Raw genomic sequence first — 27,128 nt, forward strand, 5'->3', positions numbered from 1 at the left:
TCTCTTGCACTTCTAGCCTTTATTAAATGTTTCGAGGCCATTGGCTCTCATCTAGCAGAAGGAGAATACAGAATAGTCATCATGCAGAATGATGCTTTCTTCCACCTGGCAGCTGTCTTTGTCTAAATTTGTTTCATTTCCAACTCATTTTTATTAAAAAAATAAAAAATGCTCCAACTCTCAGTTTTACAAGGCATACAAAATCTCAAAAAGGGACACACAAGAGCAAAGGTGCTTGAGGTATGAAAACACCTGAGGTAGTTCGTGTTTTGTTTTGAAAAAAAGTTGCAATTTTCATGCCCTAGGCCAACAACCTTTTGTCAATCCCATTTAAAAAACCCACTTCCCAAAGTATTGATGGCAGCATCCTACATGCAAAATATGTACCAAGTGTGCTCTGCTTTCCTGTCAGGCAAGATTTTCTCTCCCCTGCCTTCCAGGAAACCTAAGTATGACTGAAGCTTGGCATTCTGATAAGCAAAGTGGAAGTTGTGGCTGGGTAGTTTTTTGTCTTTTCTATGATGTGTGTTAGAGCACTGCACTGTCCGGTGGTACAAAAGGAGAGACTGTATGCAAAAACCAGTTTGAGATCTGTGAAGCAAAGAGAAGATCACATGAGCTGGAGAAAGAAATGCATAGAGATTCCTCTGCTAACAAGACTGTATCCCTTCTGTTGGCACATACAGGCGATCCAGGATGGCATGTAGCTGCCATCAGTCTTCCTAAAGTCCTAAAAATATTTCATTTTCCCACTTAAAATTTTGCTGCTGGCAATCTTGCATCTCCATCCTACTTTGTTAGAAATCCATACGTGGACTAGCTTCTTTCCTTTTCGTCTAGAAAAGCCTGCTTTTTCTAAAAACAAAATGTAATTGTTTTAAAAAGAAATTAAAGACTGGAGTTAGTTTTGTTAGCTATATTAATTCTAAAATATATTAATGCTGTCCTGTACAGCAGCTCATGCACTGTGTGAAAAAAAAAATGCTTTCCTAGTATGTACAGATGTACAGAAAAGGTTCTGAATGGGTTTGTCTGCAAAATTTCCGCCTAGGTTAGGCCAACTAAAGGGATAGCATCGTACTGTTAGACAGACTCCATGTAGGCTGTGGCATGAGGGAGGCAGGACCCTGCTGGCTGAAGCCCACCCCCTTCCTGTGTACAGTAAAGTCCTCTGTGGAGCTCCAGCCTCCTGGGCAGACTTGGATGCCTCCCGACAGTCTTTGGTTTGCTCCCTGTTCGGTTCTTCTGTCAGGTGTTGGAAGGGCTACATTCATCTGTTGTTGGCTAGCACCTTGGAGCCTCATTTGCTGCGCTGTGAGGCAAGGGCTCCCTGAGGGTGTTTCTGTTCCTGCTGTTTCACCTGCTGGACAATTTCCCTGATCTTGCGCTGTGCAGTCTGCAGCCGAGAAAAAGACGAGAACGGGTAAGAAAAGCAGACTCCGCAGTCGAAGGTAAGCAGGACGAGTGAGACAATCAACCTCCTTCCTCTGTACCCCAGCAATATTGTGCACAGATGTCTATTTTAAAGTTGGAACACACAACTGGTGTTGCCATCATTTTGCCTAGTGGTTTCTGCAATATCGTCTCGAGCATTTTTCAAGCAGAAACTTGACCTTGGGATTTGAAACAGGACACAATATTGCTCAAGCTAAGGTTTGGGTTCTGTGTTGGCCCTCCTTTTCTAATACCTTTGCATTCAAATCTATTCATTGTATCCTTAAATCAGTCTCATCTTTAACCACTCAACTGGTGACCTGGAATTTACAGCTGGGTGAGTGGTGGGGCTTCTCTCGCTTTCCTTTTGTTGTCTGCACTTCTGTGTGCAGTGGCAGATTCAGCAGTGCTGATCGTCTTCTCAGCAGCTGACTGCTTCTGGGCACAATTTTTTCCTACACTCTAGAATGAGGTAGGAAATGACCCTGTGTCATGCTGCAGACATTCTAGAGTGGTTTTTTTTAAAATAAAGATGGCAACTTCTAAGTGCTGCTGTATTGGGATGTGCACGAGCCAGCTTGGAACTGGCTCAAACACTGGCATTCGAAGCAGCTCAACTGCTGCTGGTGGGGTGCCTTTAAAAGAGCAGGTAAGGAGCTCCTTATCTGCTTACTGCTGCTTCCCTGCTGCCAGGGCTCAGTTTTCCAAGAGAAATGTGTGCGCCCTGGCCATGTGTGTGCTGATGCCAGCTGGGGCTACAGGAAGCAGTGCTGTGGCCCCGCACATCTTTTGAAAACCTGAGCACTGACCAGGGTAAAGCAGTGGGGTGGGGACTCCTTACTTGCTCTTTTAAAGGCACATAGGAAGCTGCCATATACTGAGTCAGACCACTGGTCCATCTAGCTCAGTATTTTCTACACAGTGACTATGGCAGTGGCTTCTCCAAGGCTGCAGGCAGGAATCTCTCTCAGCCTTATCTTGGAGATGCCAGGAAGGGAACTTGGAACTTAGATGCTCTTCCCAGAGCGGCTCCATACCCTAAGGGGAATATCTTACAGTGCTCACACTTCTAGTCTCCCATTCATATGCAGCCAGGGCAGACCCTGCTTAGCTAAGGGGACAAGTCATGCTTGCTACCACAAGACCAGCTCTCCTCCGCTGCCCAGGTACTTCACAAAGTGTTTGTGCACATCCCTACTGCTGCATCTGTTATCTCCAGGGGTTTAGAGCATACACACACAAAAGACTGAAGCGGTACTGCTGTCACTAGCAAACCTAACAGTTAGCTAAATTTTGGGGACTCAGTTCCATATATTTTTAAGACTGGCTTATAATTATGGGAAAAAGCAACTTAAAAAGGTGGGCGTCGCTATCATTAACCACTTTTTTTGAATAAAGCATTTTAAAGTGGTACAGCACCTGACTGGCAAAGAAGTGACCGATTATTTTGACGACTACTTCCTCATTTTCGTCAGGTGTTTGGTCACGTGGTACGATTACTTCTGCACTAGTTAAGTTCTGTAGTTCATTCACCTATAACAGTAAAATGTGCAGACAAAAATTAGTTAAAATAATCAACTCAAGTGGTCAACTGCTTATATTTTTCTTGCTGTGGTGATGTAAACTACTTTGTGAGTATCACGGAGAAAGAGATGCAGTATACCAATTACATCTAACAGTTTGGAAGTGAAGCAGGGGTACCAAGATGCCCCACAATAGTTCCTATATTCTCGAGAGACTCCATAGACACACTAGGGAGTTATGCATACATGTATAAATTAGAAAGAAAAGAGAAGGTTCAAAAGCTATGTATGTATGTATGGCCCCATGAGCTTCCAGCACCTCAGTGGAATTTAAAAGCATAGAATAAATCTAAGAATAACTTCTTTAGTTTTTATAATTCTCAATTTTTAGCTTTTAAATTTAATACTGATAAGTGTTTTTAACCTGACTTTTAACTTGTTTACTTAATTTGGTTAAGTTTATTGCTTTTATTGTATATTGTATCTATTTTATTGTTGTGAGCCGCCCTGAGCAGTAGTGTACTGGAGGGATGGGGTATAAATATTTTAAATAGTGATTAATAGAGACAGGAAAACACTAGAACCACTCTTTTGTATTGTCTGGAAGGGATCTTCTGGGTTCACACTGAATGACAAAGACAAGAACCTCTACTGCTGCCCCTAGGGCAGAGGAGGAGGAGAAAGATAAATATGTTGCTATTCCATCACAGCCATGTTGAGTTTCTTAATTACTCCATTGATTTCTATGGTTTCCCACTTCCACCTTGGAAACAGAAGATATCAGGCAGAATGTGCAAGTCCGAGTCCATCATTCAGAGCAGTTAAGACACTTTGAACTGGCTCAGGTGGCACTACCCACAGGCAGATCCTAACTGCATGGAGAATTAGGAGTGCATACATCATCCCACCCCATAGCCTAATCCCAGGGAGGGAGACTTCATCCAAGTCACCCCACAACATGCATATTAAATGCAATTTCGTACTACTTAATCTGCATACTGAGGGGTCATTTAAACAAGCTGCATCCCCACACAATTAAGTGGCAGTAAAACAAGGACCCTGCACATTCATGAACTTCGGTACTCCCTTTTTGGAATTCCCGGCCCACACCACAAGGATGCAGTCCCTCATGGGTGGTGGTGGCCCTTTAAAAGTGGCCCAGCTATGATCCTTGGCAGCATCCAGGGACATACAAAGGGAAACCTGGGTACTCGTACCAAGAGCTGTCATTCCTCCCAGTGGTTCCCAGCCACCTCACGCAAGTGCCCAGCTTTCCCTTTGTCACCCCCTGCCCCCCTACCCCGATGCTTCTAAGGATCGCAGTTGCCACCCAGCTTTCCCCCGCCAGTGCCACCCTCACCACCCTGCTCCTGCCTGGGGCAATTGCCCCACAAGGGACTGCCTCCTCGTGATGAGGGCCAGAATTCCCTTAGCTTACTGATGTGCACAGTCCGCAGAAGGACAGCATGCCCGCATTCCTCCCCTACATCATTGCAAGGGGCTGATGGAAGTATCTTCTGAACCAGCCCAGAATGTTAGGGTGTCACTTGAGGGGGAGGGAAGGAAAATGGAGGTCAGGTAGAAGACAAAAGGGACAGGCCTGCTCAAGTTCCAAACTGCTTGGAGGGTTATGGTTGAGGGGATGCACAGTGTGGCGGAGGGGGGACAATCTTTCCCCCTCTCCAGAAACGGCCCTCCTCTGCTATGTAGCAAACTGCTCAATGTCAGGGCTGTCAGTCAGGCCTAAACCTGAGCTCTTTAGCCCTATATAGCACAATGAGGCAACAAAAAGGTGTCCTTGATGAGCCCCAAACAGCATTACAAGACTCCTGTTCCAGGCTGCCTAGAACTCTGGAGTACTCCTGTCAGGGAGGGGAAGACACGGTCACATTTTGTTGCAGGGCCCACATCAATCATTTTGCATTTTTGCAGTCCCAGACACGTGCACCTTGATGACCTCATCAAGTAGGCTGTGCAAAAAATTACCAGTAGGCTGTGCAAAAAAGAAATGGCTGTTCACACTGTAGTCAAACCAATCCAAGAGTGTATCATCCAGTCCTATTCACAGGATACTTGAGCCGCCAGTTTTTATTTTAAGCCACTTCACTTGTCTCCCCATCAGCTGTCCCACATACCGTTTTTCCACCTTTCCCTATCACACGGCCTGCTGCAGAGGAAGGCACCTTGATGTGGGCTTCAAGCTTCACTTCTTCTTTTGGATTGAAGAAGTTCTCTTCTTTAAGTTTCCCAAATATTCGTCCTTGGGCCTGGGGCAACAAAAAGATCAGATAATAAATTTCCATCTGAAGTCTAATCTGTGTACAAAGATATGTTTGCATACAGAGCACATACAGAGCTGCAAAGGAACTGCTTTCCCGACTAAAAAGATAAGGAGCATAGGGCTTCTGGCTGGGGTTGAGTGAAGAGTTCCAGGCCATTCCACATACTCCACCTTTTCATCGCTGCTAGATGTTATGCCTGGAATTCTCCCACCTTGTGTACAGCCCTGACTTTCGGCTACATCACAAGCAATGATAGCTTGGACTTAAAATATGGTTCTATGTCTAGAAAGCATGGAAGAATCCAACCAGTTGGAACACCCGCCATTGCCCGCTAAGCCTCCTAGTCCCAACAAACAGCCCATATTTGTGTTATTAAAGAGGGCAGGAGGTAATTGTTAGCTTCTACTACGCCATTGGGACTGGCGTGCTATGCCAAGGAGAGCAGTTGTCCTAGTGTGTTCTGCTCACACAGTAGCCTTTAGGATGGGGGCATAAATACCACATAGCAAAGCAGATAATTTGGGGAGAGAGGGCAGTCTGTACAAGTGACCCATATATGGACTTCACAGGCATACGAGGCTGAAATGTAGAATGAATACAGCCCACTCACCATCACCCAGCAACAGCAATGGCTTGTTCCTTGTCACCAGACTGTGAAGCAATATAGTCTACTACTTAAAACAATATAGTCGGATATGACTGCTGTATGTGGGCTGGTAATGGAAGTGGTGCAATTTTGTGAAGGCTGAAGCAAGCATGTGGCTATCAAGCCCAGGTCTTAATAGCTCAAGATCAAGTGATCCAAATTTACAAATACAGAACAGGGCCTTTTTAGACAACAAACTGAATACTCAACGGGGAGCTGCAGCCAGTCCTGCCTTAAAATGTATCTGTTTGGAACATATATATGACACATTCATGCTATACATTTTTAAAGGTGTACACCTACAAAATGTAATGTATGAGACAGATGCAGTTTCACTACTGAGTCAAACTATATAGCTCAAAGGCAAAAACCTGCAGGTCCATATGAACCTTCCAGGGCCCTCCGCTTGTCATCTGAGGCCCTGCTCATGGCCATGCCACTTACAGAGATCCAGTTGGCGGAGACTAGAGACAGGGCCTTTTTGGTGGTGGTGGCCCCTCAGCTTTGGAATGCCCTCCCCATGTCCCGCCCACAGTGCTTTTAAAAAAACCATTAAAAACACATATTTTAAAAGAGGCTTTTAAATGTTTTATCTGCTGCTTATATCCGGTAGGTTCTTTAGCTTTTTAAATAACTTTAATTAGAAAATTTAAAATGTCATTTTAGCCTGGTCTTTTAACGTTTAATTTTACTAGTCTTTTATTTTACATTGTATCTGTTTTATTAATGTTGTGAGCCGCCTTGAGCAGTAGTGTGCTGGAAGGGAGGGGTATAAATATTTTAAATGAATAAATGCAGTGATAAAAGTGGAGAGAAAACTTTCAGCAGAATTTTTTTAATTAAGGAACTTCCTAACTCCTTTAAGTCTTGCAGAAGCCGCTGTCATATTGCATTGCAGGTGGCCCACCCACTCCTCAACTGAAAAAGAGTGCCCAAGGCCACTTTCACACAGCATTGTGTGACACAACTGGAGTATTTTTCAAGTCCTGGACAAAGAAAAGTTCCACATTCTGTTGTGCTGTCTAAATGACAGTAGCTCTAACTGCAGCACAAAAGATGTACATATGCAGCCGCTTTGCACTTTTGCTTTTGGGTGCTACGTCTGGTGGACCACTGTGTGAAACAGGATGCTGGCCAAGATAGGTCTTGGGTCTGATCTAGAAGGCCTGTTCTTATGTTCACTACCTGCTGTAGATACACAAAGCTCTAGAAATGGGGACATTTGTTGATAAGGGCAGAGGCGAAGTTGGGCTCTGTGTCTGTGCATGTGTGGAAAAACTGATGGTACACCACACCACCACTGGATGCCTTCATGGGAGAGAAGTATAAGGAGTGACTTCATGGTTTCTGTGATCCTACATCTCCCATCTGCTTAGTCTTTTGGGCTAGCTACAACAGCTGCATTCAAGAACTACTGAATTGCTGGGGAAGGCCAGTCTGCACCACTCTTGTTCTCTTGGGTGGCTACCATGCTGACATTTTAGGGTGCTGCATAACATGTGTCATGTTGAGCAAGGCACAACTGCCTTGCATAACATGACACAAGCCTGCTCTCTACTGACCTTGAATTGCGCTTCTGGAGGCCCAGTGATGATAACCATCCTCTCACTGGCATCTGGACTCTCAGCCGGTGCAATCTGTAAGCCACAGAGAACATAATAAGATACGGCAACTTAGTCTGCGTGGTCTTGCCACTTCACACACCACCAGTGCCTCCGGAATACAGGTTTTATGAGGGTGTCCTCTTCTGTCCACGTTTTGGATACTTTTCATCAAGAACAGCTGCAGTAGCCAAAACCTTACTGTGTAAAATACATTATCTGCCTGACTGCTTAAAGCAGGCATTTGCCAGCTTAGATGACACATGATTCTGTCAACAAGCTCCCAAGCAAAAAGCAGGTGCTGCACATTATGTTGGATTCCACAATTCCAAAAGTCTAAATTCTTTTTACTATTGTTGTCTCTGACGACTGGTTCTCATTCACATCCAGGTTTGAGAACCTGGATGTGCAGGGCCTAATTTCTTTGCAGGCTTTGATTTTTGGTGCAAAAGGTTGCTGTTTTAGAGGGAGCAAAGCTCCAGCCGAAAAATTGTATTTCACAATAGTCTCTCCCCCATTCCTGGCAATTGCAGCAACAAGATATTGGGAGGCATGCAGCTGCTCATGCTGTAGATTGCCTCCTTTGAAATGGCAGGCTCTTTAAAGGAGGAAATCCACAGTGCAATCTGCATGCCTCCCCTCATTTCTTAGTAAGCTGTTTTTTCCTTGCTTCTACACAGCCCTCCTTTTTTTTTTAACCGCCAAAGACACATTTTGCATGTTACAGTTTTCATCTCAAGAGTGAGCTGCACGAGCACTTTCATGAACCAAACATGCACTTTGCATGGGAGGCAGCCCTTAGGAAAACACACATGTGAAGGCAGTACAAATATAGTAGTTGCATGATTAAGGCCTATATAACCAGGCAGGTTCAGCAATAGTTCTGCCTTGATTGACATTAGTAAGTGAGGTTGGGATTCTTCATGGAGATTGTGTAGACATGGAGTCATGAATGCAGTCATGTGGGGCTGGTCAGGCTCTGTCATCAGCAAGCCCCAAGAGTAACCTGAGTCAATCTTCTCCATCAGTGAATCATTTCTCTAGTACATCAGCTGTCTGGCACGAGCAGCAGCTGTCTTTTCTAACCAGCCTACATTCACAGTTGGGGAGATAACTGATTTCTGAGGTATCCAGAGGGCATTCACAATCTGCAGCTACCTGTCCAGGAGAGCTGTTCAGTCTCTCTCATTTGCCTCTTCCTCCATTGTGCTTCTTTGTTTGCAATGTACAAATTGCTGGTGGCAACTCACTGCAATAGCTTTTAAAATACTGGCTGATGTGATATGCAAACCCTAAGTAGCTAGTAGGGCTTGCAGAGCCGAAGCTGTGGGCTGCCAGAAGTGTGACCATATGTCTTCCCCTAGTCACCAATAGGAAAAAGTGCAGTACTACTTCTAGCGGTCCCACCCAATCTCTCCAGCCTTGTCGCTGCTTCCATCTCTGCAAGCCCTGCTGCCTGTGTAGGATTTGTGTACCATGTCAGCCACTGCCTTCAGTACCGTGGAGGAAGGGTGGGATACAAATGTGATGAATAGAATTAGATAAAGAGGGTGGTGGGGCACTAGAAGGCCAGTGCTGGTGTTGCAGGAAGGCCGAAAACTAACTGATGCTGGTTCTGTTAGAGAAGGATCTTGCCTCCGCTTCCAGAGATCTGAGGTGGAGACAGCATTTGGCTTCAGTGGCAGAAGGCATCAGTGACCAGCATGCTAGGAAAGGAAGAGGCAGCAAAAGGAGGAGGCCATCAAAGGCACTTCTTACCTTGATCGAGGCACCTGCAAATCTTGCCAGCTGCTTAATGTGTTGGCCCTTCTTTCCAATAATGGCACCCACGGCCTGCATTGGGATGAACAAATTCACCACCTCTTGCTCTGGCAACTGTGGATAGCAAAGTGATACAAAATGTACCTGGGAGAGAAGCGCACTTTCCCAGCTTGTACGATTCCAACCCCAATCCCCGCCATGGCGGGACGTCCCATACGGTTGATCTGACTTAGATGCAACAATAAGGCAGAGAACAAGAAAGCACTAGCTCTCCATGTCAGGTGACAGACGAGACCCACACCAGCAAAGCAAAGAGAAATGCTCAGCTAAGCTGCAGGGAAAGGGAGTGAGGAGACACTGTGCCCAACTTTACCCCAAAGTAAGCTCCATATGCAGAATGAGTGCAGGGAAAAACACTGCCCCCTAGTTCCTCTGTCATTCATTCATTACCCCTTCTTTGCATTACCTGAGCACAGGCAGCACTACATACACGTGATCACATTCCAGTAACCCTTTATTTATTAGTCCCAAATCAATACCACCCCTGGTTCTCCACTCAAAGCCTCCACCAATCATCAGTATGCACTGAAAAAGTGGGGGAAACTTCCCCTTTACCACCCTGCTTAGGAATATGGTAGGGTGGTTACATCTTTGGTTAACGTTCCATTAAAGGAGTTACAAATTGACACTGAATGATCTTGAGTATACACTTAGCTCCTTGATCCACTCAGTTTAACAACAGACTAGGAACTTGTTCCAATAAACCGTTATAGTGATTTTGAAAGCTCTTAACTTCCATTTCTTTCCCCAATATTCTATCCCAGTGGATTAATTTTTTTAAAAAAAGCTTAAAATTCATTTATCAGTGGTATTAAGTACTACATTACTGGATTATTCGTGTAAAATACACCACTGTCTGCCATTATGCACATGCACACGGAGGTGTTTGCTTCTATGGCACACAGCAAAACTATAATTAAGTTCTTGATCAATCATATGCATCTCAAATAGCTGGAAATGAGAGACCACGCATTTTGCGCTTCTGATGCAGCATTAAGAAAACTGATAAGAGCCACAGGAAGAAAACAGCAAGCATGAAAGGTCTCTAAGAAGAAAGAACTACCCTCCCCCAGCAACTGAGAGTTAAAGACAGTGGCTGACGTCCTGACTAAATTATTTGATGGAAGTCCTACTGAAATTAAGCAATCCTTTAGGACAACTCATGAGCAGTACCATTGAGCAACTTTGTCTGGATGGCGGCCACTGGGTATAATGAAAGTCAAGGAATTCCATATCCTAAGTGTCAAACGACACATTATGTTAAGCATACATTTAATGCTAAGGTACTTGCTGCTGTTGCTTCAGCACCTGGATCAGATCCCTGTGGATTGGGACCACAGCATGTGGGGGAAAGGCTTTAACTCTCTGCCCTCCTCTTCTATGTCTCCTGGGAGTGGGAGACTCTCCCATTGGTGCCAATTGTATTTTGACACAGCCTGATTTTACTTTTGCTTAAACATGCATGAGATCAGGTTCTGCAGGTGAAAATAAGCTTTGCAAGAAGTTGGTTGTTAGAATCAGAAATGTAGAATGTCCTCATTGAACACTGAATATAGCACCGTCTCCAGCTTCGTTTCCTCCAACCTACCATGAAAAAGGACTGGGATTGAAAGAACAAGGGGAAATGAGGGTGCATGGAGTCCAAGTTATAAGTGAGCACAATATGCATGACTGTGGACTGCCTTCACGACTTCTACAGCACAGAAGTTAAGGCAGGAACCTTAACTTGCAATTTCCATGCTTTTTGATCCATGGGTGAATCCCTCAAGTCCAGAACAAGCTCTCCTCCCTACAGGAGCCTCACAATGGCTCATCTTCCATAATTTTTCTTATCTACCCCTCATCCCTAAAATGAGAGTTTTAACCATTGTAGCCAGCACTTCAGTCTTGATCAGTCCTAAGCCGAGTGTTGTATGGAAAACAAGCTTGATTTGCCACAACAATATAATTCATAATGGCCCTTGCACCTGCTGGTTAGGGATGTGCACAAACCATGGCTTGACCCATGGTTCGGGCACAGGTCCTTACCTTCTTTCCACCTAAGCAGGTCCTTAAATGCTCTCTGCTACTCCATGCAGCTTCCTGCTGAGGTGATACATGTCCCAAAAAGTTGTGCATGGCACCAGCACACACATGGCATCTGCGTTTGCTTTCCACCATGGAGTGGCGGAAAGCAGGCAAGGCCCTGCGCTCCTCTTTGTTAAAGCACCCAAACTGCAATCCCAGACTGTACTTGAACTGTGGATTGAACCACGGTTCGTGCACATCCCTACTGCTGGTCCCAAGTCCTGGCTGTCCATTTTCTTTATGGTAATTTGCATCTACAGTATCATTAAGAAACATGGGGGCTGGGGATTGAGGAGTTGACAGCCACTAGGGCAAGAGACCAATATGCTAGGCCAATGGTAATGGGTTGCAGCGACTAGGTGGTATAAACGAAGAGGCTCAGTGAGTATGGTCAAGATATGGTGAGCTGCCTATCACGGAAGAGGGTATTGTGGCCTATACTGGTGCGTCAATGATACATTGGCTGACATGCCACACAACGTTATGTGCACCTTGCAATGCAACATTTTCACAGTTGCACTAATCACGAGAATTGCGCAAACACAATTGTGCAACTGATGGCCATTATTTCCAATGTGCAAACATTACGTCGCACGGTGCATGTAGCACTTGCGCAGTGTGTGAGCCACTGTAAAGGATGACACTGGAAGGGGATGGAGCCGTAGCTCTGTGGCAGAGCAGCTGCTTTGCGTGCAGAAGGTCCCAGGTTCAATCCCTGGCATTTCCAGGTAGGACTGAAAAGACTCATCTGAAACCCTAGAGAGCAGTGGCCAGTCAGTGTAGACAATATTGAGCGAGGTGTATCTTTGGCAGCAAAGGAAAAGAAGGGCAGAGAAAGTGCTCCTTGGTGGCTCTGCTAATTTCTTCAGCAGTCGGACTCATGGCCCCATCAGGACTGAGTGGACGGCAACAAACTGAAAAACCACTCCAGGACAGAACCATCTAAAGGGTGCCTAAAAGGCTCCAGAAGCGACAGACAGGCGTGCTGCAAAGCAAAGTGCGTGGAAGGCCAACATCCAGGAAGAGCAGTGCAACGCACTTACGGAGTGCTGATGTGGGTATGCGCCAGTCGGCAAGGCTCCATAGAGGCCCGAGAGGTATGCCGCTTGGCTCTATGGCAGGAAAGAAAGTGACAATCAGTGGGGAGGGGCCAGGAGCAGAGGGCTGCATCTCCTCGGCTTGAGTGTGAGCACGCCTTCCTCTCTCAGGTGCAGCCAGCATTTTTAAAAGATATCCTCTATCCTGACTTCCCTGCACCCTCCCCCCGCAGTATGCTTGCTCACTGAGAAGACAAGGGGAATCACGTACACATGGCCATCACATGGCTTCTCATCAGTTAATTACAACAACAAATATTTATATGCCACTTTTCAACAAAAGCTTCCAAAACAGTTTAAATCGAAAAATAATAAATGGATGAATGAATGTTGATCTCCAAAGGGCTAAACATTACTCAACATTTAGCCCTAGTCAGACATTATGTTGTTCAAGTGTACAAATGTTTTTGTGTGAATGTCTGTACCTGCATTCATTTAAAACGTGAACCTGGCACCAGCCCCACAAATGCATGGTACAGATAAAAAGTGTGCCGCTGTACCTACGTTCAACATAACATGTGATTAACTGTACCTGTGTACACCATACACTCACTGTAGGAGTGTTGACCATAATATGTGAATAGGGCTTCAGTCTCAGTTACACGCATTAACTGCTTCCGCTGAAAATAGTATGCTTTGAGTTGACATGGAAGTCCTATCTTTAATGGCTTATTAATACATATAAGCCACCACATTCAACATGTCGTGAAAATATATATGTGTAAACAAAACTTTCAAGTCATGCACACACCCACAACTCACTAATATGGCATGGCACACATCATAAAGATAGCTGTTACCCTTCAGAACTTATTAATTGTCCCTTGGTTTATAGAAATGAAATGGTGAGAGAATGGGAGAAGACAACGATTTTCTCATTTCTTGCACACAAAAATGAATTGTATTTACATTCTGTGTCAGGCATTGTGAGACTCCTTCACAGGTGACCTATTTCCTCCTTGTCTCTAGAGGGCAACACCATAGTTCAGATTGGGTTTGGTGACTGCCCAGCATAGCCTGGTCTCTGTTTCCTACCTGGTTTCCTCAGAGACATGCCAGATGGAAAGAGGCAAACCCAATTAGATCCAGGAGGCAGAGGGTTTCTGGCAGCCTTTCTGCTCAGCTTCCTCAGAAGCAAAGCAGCAAGGAAGGGAAACAGCAGCAAGAGGAAGATTCTTCCCTGCAAGACACTGTTCCAAGAAGTCAGAGGGGAGAAAGAGAGAGAGAGGAAGGGGCTAGAGAGCTAAAGAAATCAGGACTTAGTTTCCACTGACAATGTACACCTTCTAAGGAGGTTCTGGGAAGAAATGCAAAAAATATATTGCACGCTATGGGTGCAAAAACTCTATCATCATTGTGACTACTTGTTCCTAGCAGAGGAGCTGGTCTTGTGGTAGTACAGGAGGAGAGCTGATCTTGTGGTAGCAAGCATGAATTGTCCCCTTTGCTAAGCAGGGTCCGTGCCCTGGTTGCATATGACTGGGAGACTACAAGTATGAGCACTGTAAGATATTCTCCTTGGGGGATGGAGCCGCTCTGGGAAAAGCAGAAGGTTCCAAGTTCCTTCCCTGGCTTCTCCAAGAGAGGGCTGAGAGAGACTCCTGCCTGCAGCCTTGGAGAAGCCGTGCCAGTCTGTGCAGAAAGGACCAATGGTCTGACTTGGTGTAAAGCAGCTTCCTGTATTCCTATCAGATGGGAATCAGTGCCCTCTTCTGGGAAGAAAGGAGAAGCCAGCGCTGTGTGCAGGCAGGACTGTTTGTACTGGATGTCACAAACATCTAGAGACTATTGCTCTGAAATAGTTTGGGGTCTCAGGTTAGGATGCATAGTTCAAAGAAAACCTCCTCCAGCTCCAGGGAAGACAAACATCTTGGAAACTTCTTCATGCAGTATGTAATTAGCTTCTGGGCTTCTGTAGTGACCTCTCCCTCTAAAAAGTAAACAGGAAGTGAACCTTTATCTTGACTGACAGGCTGGTGAACTCCTGGGCACAACCAATCAGTATATCAGGGTTGGTGGGACCTAGAAAGATGTTGTTGTGAATTCTGGGAACAAGAAAGGAAGTGCTCTGATGGAAGAGAAGGGGGGACATGTGGCAATGGAGTTTGCTGCAACAGGATGACTGCAGCTTTTGGAAGATAGAACTGCAGGGGTTTGATTCTCATCAGGAGTTTGGTGAGTTCAAGGAAAGGAAGCCTGGGCTTTGGCTTCTGGAAGATTAATCTACAGAAAAGTTTGTTTAGTCAGATTTTGCATTAGAAACTTATATTTCTGTGTGTGCATGCATTGCATTTCCTAAATATCTGTTATTTGCAACTAAGTAACTAAGTGTGCCACCCCAGCATCATTTTGGGTGCTTTTAAAGTATTTTTGTAACCTATCAAGTATTTTTTTAATTGTATCCAAAAACTAAAAGCCCCAGGATGGAACTAGTCTGTAGTAATTGAAAAGGACTCTGTAACCATTTAAGCATTCTTAAATGCAACCTAAAACTGAAGCTTAAGACAACCTATTTTTGTAGCCTTTTGAATAAAAGGGTTTTTCTTTGTTCTTTACCTCCTTCAAGCCTTCAAGGGTGGTTATTGACCCAGGAGGCAGAATGTGGTGGTGGGGATTTTCTCTGGTGCAAAACGCGTCTCAATGAGATCTTGGCCAAATTAACAATTTAACTCCATGTGCAGGCAGCAGGCCTAGGAGAACAACTGGATTGATACACTTGCTTGTTAGCAAGTAGGAAAAGGTGAATGGGAATCTTTGATCACTCCAATTCCCATTCAGAGTAGCCTGTAGGAGAGATCTGGTGGCAGCATTTTAAATCTACCGGATACACAGAATAGTTTTATGAGAAGCCCACCCAGGCAGCTCGCCAAGGATGACTCAGCATTTCCCCCCTCACGTGAGCTGCTCTGAGACAAAGGCTGTATGTAATCACTACAGCTTCATTACCACAGGATGTCTGTGGTGACCGCTAGCCTATTAGACACATTCATAAAGAAGAGGCATATCCATGGTTAAAAACAGAACCTCCACCCTCAAAGACATCAAACCTTTGAGTACCCAGCCGTGCTTAAGATCTTTGAGACACAATGATGTACAATGCTTATGACCTTTGAGACAATGCTCTGACCCAGCAAGGCTGTTTTTATTAAGAATATTTATTTTATATACCACTTTTCAACAAATAAGTTCTCAACGCCATTTACATAGTAAAAGGAATGGGAAAATGGTTCCCTATCCCAAAGGGACTCACACTTTAAAGGAGAAATGCAAGAAACAGCCTCCGAGAGGGATGCTATCTGGGCTGAATAGAGATAATTGCTCCCCCACTACTAAATATGAGACCCACCACTTGGAAAGGTGCCTCTTTGCCCAATTAGCAGCTTATGTTCATAAAGCCTGGTTTCATGAGGGTGATGCAATGCTACCCTCCTCAAAATATCCACCAAATCTAAAAAGGATCAGGGAGAGGACATTAATAGAAACGGGTAGTTTATAAGGGCCACGTCCTGGAAGCATTAACTTTAACATTTAGACCCTCTAGGCCACTATGGTTGACTCTGACTGGTAAACAGGTCTCCAAGATTTTTTCTATTTAATTAAAGATACCGGGGATTGAGCCTGGGACCTTGTGCATGCAAAGCCTGTGCTCTGATGATAAGCTCAGGGCTCTCCTCATGTTTGAAGACTCATTGCCAGATTCAAACAGGCATGGTGAGGTATTTGCACATGAGCCTCCATAATGAGAAACATGCTGTTCTGCATGGAATCATACACAGGTAATCAGAAACAAACACCTCCTTCTCCAAAAACTGTGACAGATAAAGGTCAAACTGGCAGCAAATGTGCAGAATACAATACACAGCTTAAGTCTGGCTCTCCTCAAAGGGTCTCTCTCTGAGGAAGAGGGTAGCAAGAAATAGCATCCCAGCCATCTATGCTTATGTGGCTAAATGCTAGAGTACAGGCTGCCTGCCATACTCAGAAGACATTTAACTACAAACTCCCCAAGCTATTGTGCTCCAAACAGAATAACGAAGGACAGCCAACAGGTGATACCAGATGACGTATCCCTATTTGAAAGGTGTCCTCCACTAGGATGTTGTTAAAGAAACTGGCTTTCATACTACTAGTTCACAGGAACAAAGGAACTACCTCAAGCCCACAAATACCACCATCCCTAAGGACTTCAGCTCCATCCCCCCAAAACTGCACCTAGCCTGCAAATCGAGTAGAGAAAACACACACTCCAAAACTCTATTCCTGTGGTGAAGGCAGACGCAGCTGGCCTGCTTCTTCACACACAGGAACGATAACTAGAGGGACCCCCTCCTACCTACCTACCAACCTGCCACCAAATAAGGGCAATGACTTAAATTGCTGGAGGTGGGGCTAAAACGGTCCCACCTACAACCCCTTCATGTGCGATTGATCAGCATACAGGCAAGCTCCCTATTTTTACACTTATATTTAATATCCCGCTCTTCCTCCAAGGAGCCCAGAGCAGTGTACTACATACTCAAGTTTCTCCTCACAACAAACCTGTGAAGTCGGTTAGGCTGAGAGAGAAGTGACCGGCCCAGAGTCACCCAGCTAGTTTCATGGCTGAATGGGGATTTGAACTCGGGTCTCCCTGGTCCTAGTCCAGCACTCTAACCACTACACCACACTAGCTCTTTACACAGAGATCATCTCAGCCTCCTTTAGGGGAGCAGCAGCTTGTGCTCTTTTCCTCGGTCCCTCGTCTCTTGAGCAGCGAAGTCGCAACCTTGGGTCTCCAGATGTCGTAGTCTACAACTCCCAGCATCCCCATTCACAATGGCTTTTGGCTGAGGTTGATGGGAGTTGTAGTCAGCCACATCTGGGAATCCCACTGCTTGGGAGCCGCTGCTCTAGAGAGCAGCACGTTAGCGACCATACTGTTGTACCTAAGCAGACGCACACAGGGGAAAGCTGGGCTTCCAGCTACTTACAGCAAAAGGGTTGTAGGGGGCAGTAACAGCAGGCCTGCGAGCTCCAGCTCCAGAGGGAAGCATAGACAAGCCTGTCGAGAAGATGCCCAATGCATTGAGATTAAGTCCAGGGATGAGATTGGCTTGTTGCTAGAAAGAAACACAAGGACAAATGGAAGACGATTAAGCAACTTGGGAGAGACAAGGGGCTAGACCAGGGATTATCAACGGCGGGTCCCCAGCTGTTATTGGACTTAAACTCCCATAATCCCCAGCCTCAGTGGCCTCTGGTTGGGGATTATGGGAGTTGAAGTCCAATAAGATCTGGGGACCCAACATTGAGAATCTCTGGGCTAGACAACTCACATGCAGTGAAGGAAGGCATCTGGCAATTGAGCTGGAGTGAGCAGGGCACCCCCTGCCTCCTCCTTTTTCAGTCTATTAACTAGGAGCCCTGAGCTCTGCCACACACACAAGGGCAGTACGAGGGGTTGCTTACATTGACTGCCACAACGTCATTCTCGTAGGCTTCCCGGAGTTTGTTCATGATCTCTACCTCAGCACTGGAGCAGGCCTCAATAGTACCCTTGACAGTGATGGTCCTCTCAGGGTTATAAATGGTTAAATCCTGTAAACTGGACAATCAAAAAAACAAGTGAAAACCCTTTCCAGATGGTAGTAATTCTTTGGATTTCTAAGGTGCTGCATGCTTGATGCCGCAGAGCAGGCAATAAAGATGGCTGACATCCTAGCACTGCATGCCTGCAGCCAAAAGCAGCCCACGTGCGGCAAATGCGCTCCCACTCCTGAAGCGCGGGCCCTCGCGTGCGCTGCTCCTTCCCCGCAAAGTGCTCTGTGCAATGTGTAAATACATCCCTGAGGGCTGTGCAGCCCCAGGGTACATACATGCATATTGTAGGAGAGGAGAACTGGTCATGTGGTAGCAAGCATGACTTGTCCCCATAGCTAAGCAGGGTCTGCCCTGGTTGCATCTGAATGGGAGACTTGAAGTGTGAGCACTGTAAGATATTCCCCTCAGGGGATGGAGCTGCTCTGGGAAGAGCAGAAGGTTCCAAACTCCCTCCCTGGCTTCTCCAAGACAGGGCTGAGAGAGATTCCTGCCTGCAACCTTGAAAGTCAAAATGCTAGATACACTGGTGGAGGCAACAGAGAACAGGCAGATGAACTGTTTAGGTTAACAGCAGCTGTGGACATCAGAATCTATGGCTGGGGTGCAAACAAACAAAACCCCTTGCAAATGCATGAAATGTTTCAAGAAAACAACAAAGAAGTTCACACCTTTTCTCATGCTCAAAGTTCTCAGGTTCTCACTTGGGTTGGACAAGATGAGCTGAAGTGTTGCCCACCTTTGTATAGTCACTGAAGGTGGAAGATGTGATGTTGTAGAGAAAGGGATAAAACTGCAAACCGCGCATCAGCTTCAGGCTCATAACCTAAACAGTTCATCTGCCTGTACTCTGTTGCCCCCACCAATGTAGCTATCATTGCCCCCACCAATGTATCTAGCTCAGTGATTTGCACTTTTGACAACAGCTCCTCAGACTGTCTGTGAACACGAGGATACAACTGGAGTGTAATTTTGTATCCCCCCCCCCCCCCCACCACCATTTCTGTTTTCTGGACTTGGGACATAATAAACTTAATCAATCAATCCATATGGAGTGGCATTGAATGCAGTGTGAGAAGAGGCTCCGAAAATGGGGTTGTGCAAAAGGCTGTGATTGGAATTGGGGGCCTGGAAAGGCCCAGTTTATGAGCAAAAGGCCTCTGACATTCCAACCTTACACTGGATATCCACATTCCGTTTGGAAAGCAGGAGAAGGTTTCTAAGTATTAGACATGTAATTCAAGGGGTGGATCAGGGGATGGTTTTTGCTCAGGCTCATACCTAGTGTCAGAAAGGAATTTTCTCCATGGTCAGAGGAACAAGCAATTCAGGGGATGGTTCACGCAGGAACTTGCACATGCAGCTGGCTGTAGCAGCTACCAGCTTCAGCAGCTGCTGCCGCCAACTACTCTTTACTTATTGATCAAGAAGTAGGCAAGCGGTGGCAGTGGCAACTGCTGAGAGAGATGGAATGGCCCCTCCAGCTGGCTGTAGCAACTGTCAGAGCGGGCAGCTGCTGGAACCAGCAGCAGATTTCTGTATGTGCAGGGGAAAGGCATCAGCCGGCAAAAGTACACTTTGGCTGACATCCTGACTACAGCTACAAGTGCACTGTGGGAAGAAGCACCCGTACTGAGACACGCTTCCTGACGACTGGAGCTCACACGCGGGGTAGAATGTAATAAATCTCCCCTTCCCCCAGACGTTCCCTGTGCCAACCAAAAATGTGTCCCTGGGGGTTGCACGACCCCCAGAGACAAATTTTTAGATGGCACAGGGCACTTCCAGGATAAGAGAAGATCAACAACATCCCACACCCCAGCAGCACTCAACTGCCTTAGTTGAGTTAGTACAATCTTAACTCTGCATAGAATATCAGCCAATGCATGTTGCACCAGATCAAGGAGTGGTAGGGATGTGCAAACTGGTTCGGGGGTTTGTGGTCAAACCAACCCCTCCCCCCCGGTTCCATCCGGACCAGGACCGAACCCCACCGCCAGTTCGCATATTTTTTGTGTAATTTTAATTTTTTTTTAACCTTTACTCCCTCCGGGGGGCTTCCTAACGGCTGTGGAGGGGGGGTCTGCAAATGTCCCCCTCCCATGCTGGCCCCGGTAATCACAGCCGCAGCCCGTTTTAGAGCTTATTTTGGGCCGTTCAGGCCTCTATATTTTTGTGTGGCGGCCATTTTGACCACCACCACGCATGTGCAAATGGCCTCTGCAAGGCCCTGGGCCTTGCCAGGCCTCGCAGAGGCCATTTGCGCATGCATGGCGGCAGTCAAAATAGCCACCACACAAAAATACAGAGGCCCAAACAGGCCGAAATAAGCTCTAAAACAGGCCACGGCAGTGATTACTGGGGCCAGCAGGGGGAGGGGGAGCATTCATGGAACACCCCGCGGGCCATAGGAAGCCCCCCAAAGGGGCTAAAGGTTATTTTAAAAAATGTTTTTCAAAAAAAAACCAACCCTGCGCAAACCCCCACCCCACCCCCCCAAACAAAATGAACCAGGGGTGGTTCTAAGGGGTGCCGGACCGAACTGGCCCAGTTCGGTTTGAGGCCAGTCCAGCCTTGAACTGAACCAGGCCAGCCGGTTCCATGCACATCCCTTAGGAGTGGCAGTTTCCTAAAATGACCGAGATAATCCACTCTCCTCCAGTCACTAGTACTCACGGAGAAATTGTGATCTTGGTCCCTGTGTCCTGCTCGATTTTCTTCAAGTTTCGTCCTTCTTTGCCAATCAATCTCCCAACCAAGCTATTGTGTGCTAAGATTTTCAAGGGAATCTCTTCGGCTCTAAGAGATGCAAAAAAGTACTTAATTATTTGCTGAAATGACTTTTCTCTAGTCTTCCTCATCTAAAGTATATATAGGCCTTCTCTTCATTGGCCCTTGGAGAAAACACTGGTACAATTTCCACTTATTTCCATAGCTAGACTAAACTTCATACCTGCAGCCTTTATGAAGAGCTTTCAAACTATGTGCTCCATAAATTTCAGGACAGGCCACCAACATTATTTCTCCAGGTGTAAAAATAAGTAGTTAAACAGTGAAACAGCAGCATTCAGACCTCTCTTCCCACTCCGTGGGAGTGTGCACGAAATTCATTTTGTGTTCCATTCCAAGCTTGGAATGGAAGGCAAAATGCGCGAAATGCTCTGTCAGAACGTTTCATCAGAAGGTCCTGACCCATACTGAGCACCATTTTGAATTCCAAAATGGAGCTCAGAACAGGTCAGGACGTTCCACCCTAGAATGGGTCATTTCATTCCAAGTTCAGAACAGGCCCCCTTTTAAAGGATGTTCCGTTCCAAGCTTGGAATACTTGAAGCAGCCTGATTCTGCACATCTCTACTACTCTGTGGTAGAGTTTTTGTTTTTACTGTGCTATGTAATGCCAGGGAGTGACATGTACACAAGGCAACCGTGGTTTTTTTAAATATTCGAAGGCAGTATGCAGGGAGTCACAACACACAATTTATAGCACCTCCCTTCCCATCTTTGCAACTATTTCATTTGGGTGATTATGGGCCAGTTCAGAGACATAATGCAGAACTTGGACTAAATTCTGGCTTTGTGCAACATCCCTTAGTCTCAGATGTACATGCTTCCCATGCCCCTTTGAGTGCAAAGGTTAGAATAATTCTACTTCCAAAATCTGGTGTAGAACAAGCCACGATCATCATTACATACACAGGCCAAATTTGGACATAACACTGTGGACCCATGGTTCTGCTCCCCACCCCCGACATTATTACCTGTCCAAATTCAGATGCAAGTGCTGGCCTCCTCTCTGCAGTCTGCAAGACTGCAAAGAGGAGGGGGAACTGGCTGCCGGGCTTCCTCCTTTGATTGATGGACAGCTGTGGCAGCCAGTCAGGATGGAGAGAGGGAGGAACTTACTCCCCTCAATTCTGGTTCCAGGAAAGGCTGCCTCCATTACTGAATTTGGATGTAATGGAGGCAGCCACAAACCGGAGGCCCAAGCAGCGAGCCTCACTTCATACCAAGGGTTCGAACTGGAGTGAGCGAACTGTTAGGTTGAGTTAGGGTCCTCCGAACTGCGGTTTCCCACATGTGGATGTTCAGGTTTTGGGACCTCTGGCTGCTCAGCCTCTAGTTCCCCGTTATGTCAAAATCTGGCCTAAATGATACCATTCCAGCTTCAGATCCTTGCTCCTTTTGAAACACTGACTAAAATAACCCAAGATCACTCAGTTTGGATTGTAACCAGTGAACTGGCTTGTTCCAATTCAGAACAGTAAGCAGAATTCTTTCAGCCCTTTCATCACTTGCCCAAGGCTGGGATTTAATCCTGGCTCTGCATTACACCTGAACCAGCTCTTAAGACTCCTTTAAAACGCCCTCTGATCAACAAGCAGAACTAGCTGACTACAAAGCACATTCTTGTCCAGACCCAAACTTGTCCGGACCCAAATAGGTGTTCTAGCCACCTATTAGCATGGGTCAAATCAGATCAGGTCTAGCAATTCAGGGTATGAAAAGACGCAGGACTTCTCAAATGCCTACAATGAAACCAGTGTGCTAAAGTTAGAAATGGTCAAAAAAGTGGGGGGGGGAGGGGAGGGGAGGGGGCAATATACTCCAAGGGTGGTTTTATTTATTTAAGTGCCTTATAATGAAACACTGACTGCAACAGTCCTATAAGCAGAAGTTTCATGATGCAACAGGACCTCTCCCATTCCATGAAGATGGGATGGTAGCTTAAAAACACAAACAAAGGAGCCTTTTCAGCCTTTAGAGCTAGCCATGGGGTGAAGGCCTTCACTGTTTGACCAACGTAGCATGTGGGTATGTACATTTATAAACAGATTACATATATCTATATGGAGCTGCCTTATACCAAGCCACGGCTCCATTTAGCCCACAGCTGAGAGCCCTGACTGGCAGCAGCTTTCCAGAATCTTATGCTCGCCATTCTACCCAAGATCCTTAACTGGAGAGAGTCTAGCAATTAATCCTGGGACCCTATTACAAGCAAAGTGTGCATTCCAATGCTGAGCTATGGCCTTCTATAGCAAACAATGATGCTCTAGTAACTGTCAAACATTTCCATTTAAAACTTTTAAGTACGTTATACAAAATCCCTAGATCACATTGTGGCCAGTTTTAGGTTGCATGTCTTCTATAGTTTTACTGGGAATTTGTTCTTCAAGTTGATTGCTCCATTCCTCCTTTACCTGATTGAAAGAGTAACCTTGTTAGTCTATAGCACCAAAGAAGACAAAGTGACCAGTGTCTGCGCGCGCACGCACGCGCGCACGCACACACACACACACACAGCACCAAGCTTTTTCTTGGTAGACAGAGTCTTCATACGCAAAGATGAGATGTGCTACAGGCCTCTTTCTCCTCTTGTGCAATTAAACAACAGAAATCCATACTATGGCATTTTTCCTATCATCACTAGAAATACTTACGATTTTGTTTCTTCAGCCTCCTTTTGCATAATATCTAGTATCATGCGACATGCTTCTGAACACCCCTCTGAGGTGGCGTGAATGGTGATTGGCTTCTCTGCAGCACCAGCATTTTCCTTCCGATGAATATCGACCCTGCAGCAACAGAGCCCGCACAAAGAAATCTGCTAGGGGTCAGAGAGAAGTGCCTGAAGCAGGCCCCCTAACAAAGCACCAAAAGGAACTGTGCAACATTGGTAGGTTACAGTTTACAAGGCTACTGAAAGCTATGAACCACCAGAAAGAAATCTGTCTTTAAGCCAGCTTTGAGCCAGATCTCAAGTAAAATACGAGAGAAGCATTAAGGTTCAGGTCTTACGTGGTGTTACACAGATGATCCTCAGGCTCACCCACTTCCCTCCTCCCACTCTCTTCACACACTCTGAATTTCTCCCCACTTCCTGGCTCGCAGCAACCATTACATCCAAATAACCAAATTATGGATTGTACTTGCCTTCCAAACCAGAACAGGAAACCAGCTGCAAACAACGGTTTCCAGTAATTTGGAGAGCAAGCGCAGACCACAGTTTGCCAGTTCAGATGCAACCAGAAAGTCAGGGAGGAAAGAGAAAGTGTGTAAATCCAAGGATCACTCATGCAGTGTCAAAAAGCTTAATCTGGATACCTTCAGTGTATATTGAATAAAGCACCCTTGGCAATCACAGCAAAATGTCTTCCTTTTGCAGATAATGGCGGCCATCCAGACTACCGCTTTGTTAGCACAATAAAGAAAGTTGTGCACTTGCATGGAAGTTATAAAGCTGCGCAAAGTTGTGGGGGTACTCAAAGTTGCACTTGCATGGCAACAATAGTGGAACAATGTGGGCATCTATTTCTGCGCCTTATTGCAGAAGTGCAACACTAGTCTGGAACACAAGTTCCTGACGCAACAGAACTAGTTTTTGAAACATCCTTGCACTGGCCCAACACGTTTGCACCAGCACAGGGTTAGTCTGGATGTCGGTCAAGATGTATCCCTATGCACTTTTCTTTGGTATTATCACATCTAGAAGCACCCACTAGAATTTGTCAGACTGAAGGCCCCCAAAGCAGTAAACATTTCATTATGTGCTTCCACGAAAAACTACTACTTCAGAAGTTACTGGAATTATATGTTGAAAATAAGAAGCTTTAACTCATCAGTAGACATTTACACTGCCCAGTGGATCTTCCTTTCCTAGAGGGAATAACATGCCCAGTCCCAGAGTGGGAGGCTCCATGGAATGAACCAGTTCTAGTAGACTCTTCCTCAGTCAAAACCCTTGCAAATGGATTCTGGGTGGAGTCATATTTAAATGCAGAGGAAGCAGAACAGCTCCTGCATCTTATTACACGAACTGAAATAAAATTTGCCCCCTTCCAGGAACAAAACTAGTATCATCATTTACACAAAGGCTGGTTTTGTAGAAATCATACATTTGATGCTGCACCTGTTTGAGCAACCTCTACTGTGAGAACCAGGAAGGCCACAGAGCCCCCACGGTGCCTCTACACAATACTAACCAAGTCACAAGCAGGCAAAGGCCCAACGTGCCCTGGAGGCAATTGCATGATAGCCACCCAGTGCTCAGATTATGGGGTAGGGGGAGGAGGAGACTGTCCCCTCTATCTTTTCTACTGTTTTTAGAAGGCTACAGGGGAGGCTATGATTTGGCTAAAATTTGGGGGGTCAGGGAGTAGGAAATAGAGGCCCCCTCCCTGTAATTTGAGCACTGAGGCCTATCACATGTATAAACTGACCTTAAAAATGGTTAAGGAAATATAATTCATTGGTCTTTTGATAACACCACAAGGCTCATGTAAAGTGGTATTTAAAATTTAAACAAACTTTTAACCCTTAAGTTTCAGATTGCACAAAAGAAAAATGATGCAAGATCTCATAAGGCATTTTTGAGGGCCAGTGTACAGCAAAACAGCTGTTATATGGAGGCTGATCTGAATTGCTCCCTGCAGGCAGGACAGGCTGTCTCTGGGCAGTAGTTCACCCTTCAAAGTGTACAGTTCTCCACGACGCAAGGCACTGCACACCAAACAACTTGCCTTGTGAGAAGTAGCTGCCATTGTGAGCAACTTACAACAGCCTCCACATCACATCTGTTTGGTATGCCCAGGCCTTCATCTTAGGCCCAGTGCAGGAAATCTCTGGATGACACCGCCCGTATACAAAAGCAGGAGCTAAAGGATCCCAGTAGGGGGGAAGAAGACTCTAACATGAAATGCCTGGAAGAATAAATCACTTTTCTCATTACTTCCGACATTCTGTAGCATCCTTATTTACAGTCTTGAAAAGAGAAAAGAAGCAGCCTGAAAACTTAAAAAACTGATGTAAAGGGAACATGGTTAAAGAAAAATAATAAACATGGAATGAGTTTTGATGAGGCTGTAAGTGTATAGAGTTGATCGGCAATGAAGGGAATGGTCTACTTCCTGGTTCACTAGACACCCATACTTTGGACAAAACGTATGGCCTAAACATGTTCAGTCCAAAGGACATAGGCCCAAACCACATGGCAGGGCTTGAAATTTTTATGCCAGCTAATAATCGCATGGTTTGGGTCCATACATACTAGATTTTAAGCATGCAGACCCTCTGCAAACATTACAACACATAGACAACTGCTAGAGACAGAAGTAGTACGTATAGCAAGTGGGATAAGCACAATCTTGCCTCTCCAGCCTACTTAAGCTCTGCATACTTAGAGCCTCATCTGTCCTAGCATGGGTGTGGAAAACAGAAAAGAACAGTAGAAAACAAAAACATGGGACCACAATATTCTAAAACTGTCACTCAAAGTGTTGCTCATAGAATAACTGTTTACGGGAAAATAAAGACTGGTCTGAACGATATGATCTGAGCTGTACTATATGCATATGCAATTCAAAATACTACATTTCCAGTACGACCTTTTCCCTCCAAGGTCTATCGGAGGGCAATATAGTTATATGAGCCAGCTGGGGTAGTCAGTACCATCTGGGGGGATGAATGCTCATTGTGATTTTTGAGAAGGTCTACACCTAATAGAGATGGAAAATAGGGGATAGCATTGCAATACTTTCAGTTTTCAGAATGTTCTTGTGCTTTTGTTGTCCTATCAGACCTGTGGGAACCAAACTTGAAATAGTGTTTTAAAAGCTTTTTAAAGTTTTAAGAACACAAAGAGGCTGTTCACATGAGCAACCCTACCCGGGCTTGCACAACCCTACCCAGGTAGGGCTGCTTATGTCGAGCGCCAGGATCAGGCCAGATCCCGGAACTGCCCCCACTGGGTAGCCTGAGCTTTTTTGCTTGGGCTTTGACCAAGGTAGAAGGGTATGAGCATGCCCTTCCACCTCTGATAGGATCGTCTAGGGCAGGGATTCTTAACATTGGGTCCCCAGATGTTATTGGACTTCAACTCCCATAAACCCCAAACAAAGGTCACTGGGGCAGGGGATTATGGGAACTGAAGTCCAATAACATCTGGAGACCCAACGTTGAGAACCCCTGGTCTAGGGGGAAGGCAGATACGATCCTGCCTCCCTGCTCTCCTCAGTCCCACACCATTCAGTCAAAGCTATTATTAAAAATTTTCAGTGTAAGAGGAATGGAAATAAAAA

At 45.6% G+C, this 27,128-nt stretch overlaps 1 protein-coding gene across 6 annotated transcripts in view; it reads right to left on the bottom strand.

Moving 5' to 3' along the window:
- Positions 1-27,128, bottom strand: part of IGF2BP2 (insulin like growth factor 2 mRNA binding protein 2) — a 92,487-nt gene continuing 65,359 nt past the window's right edge. For 5 of the 6 annotated variants that reach the window (XM_053311957.1, XM_053311961.1, XM_053311963.1 and 2 more), the window contains exons 7-16: positions 23,493-23,627; positions 20,725-20,847; positions 17,920-18,055; positions 17,442-17,570; positions 12,418-12,486; positions 9,245-9,361; positions 7,448-7,522; positions 5,093-5,224; positions 2,854-2,967; positions 1-1,396 (exon numbers count right to left, since the gene is read on the bottom strand). In XM_053311957.1, coding sequence (XP_053167932.1) covers positions 1,301-1,396; positions 2,854-2,967; positions 5,093-5,224; positions 7,448-7,522; positions 9,245-9,361; positions 12,418-12,486; positions 17,442-17,570; positions 17,920-18,055; positions 20,725-20,847; positions 23,493-23,627 — 1,126 coding nt within the window. In that variant the 3' untranslated portion in view covers positions 1-1,300. The remainder of the gene's footprint in view (positions 1,397-2,853; positions 2,968-5,092; positions 5,225-7,447; positions 7,523-9,244; positions 9,362-12,417; positions 12,487-17,441; positions 17,571-17,919; positions 18,056-20,724; positions 20,848-23,492; positions 23,628-27,128) is intronic. The other variant, XM_053311958.1, reaches the window with a different exon arrangement.

Source organism: Hemicordylus capensis, chromosome 3 (genome assembly GCF_027244095.1).
Source record: "Hemicordylus capensis ecotype Gifberg chromosome 3, rHemCap1.1.pri, whole genome shotgun sequence".
Taxonomy (NCBI): domain Eukaryota; kingdom Metazoa; phylum Chordata; class Lepidosauria; order Squamata; family Cordylidae; genus Hemicordylus; species Hemicordylus capensis.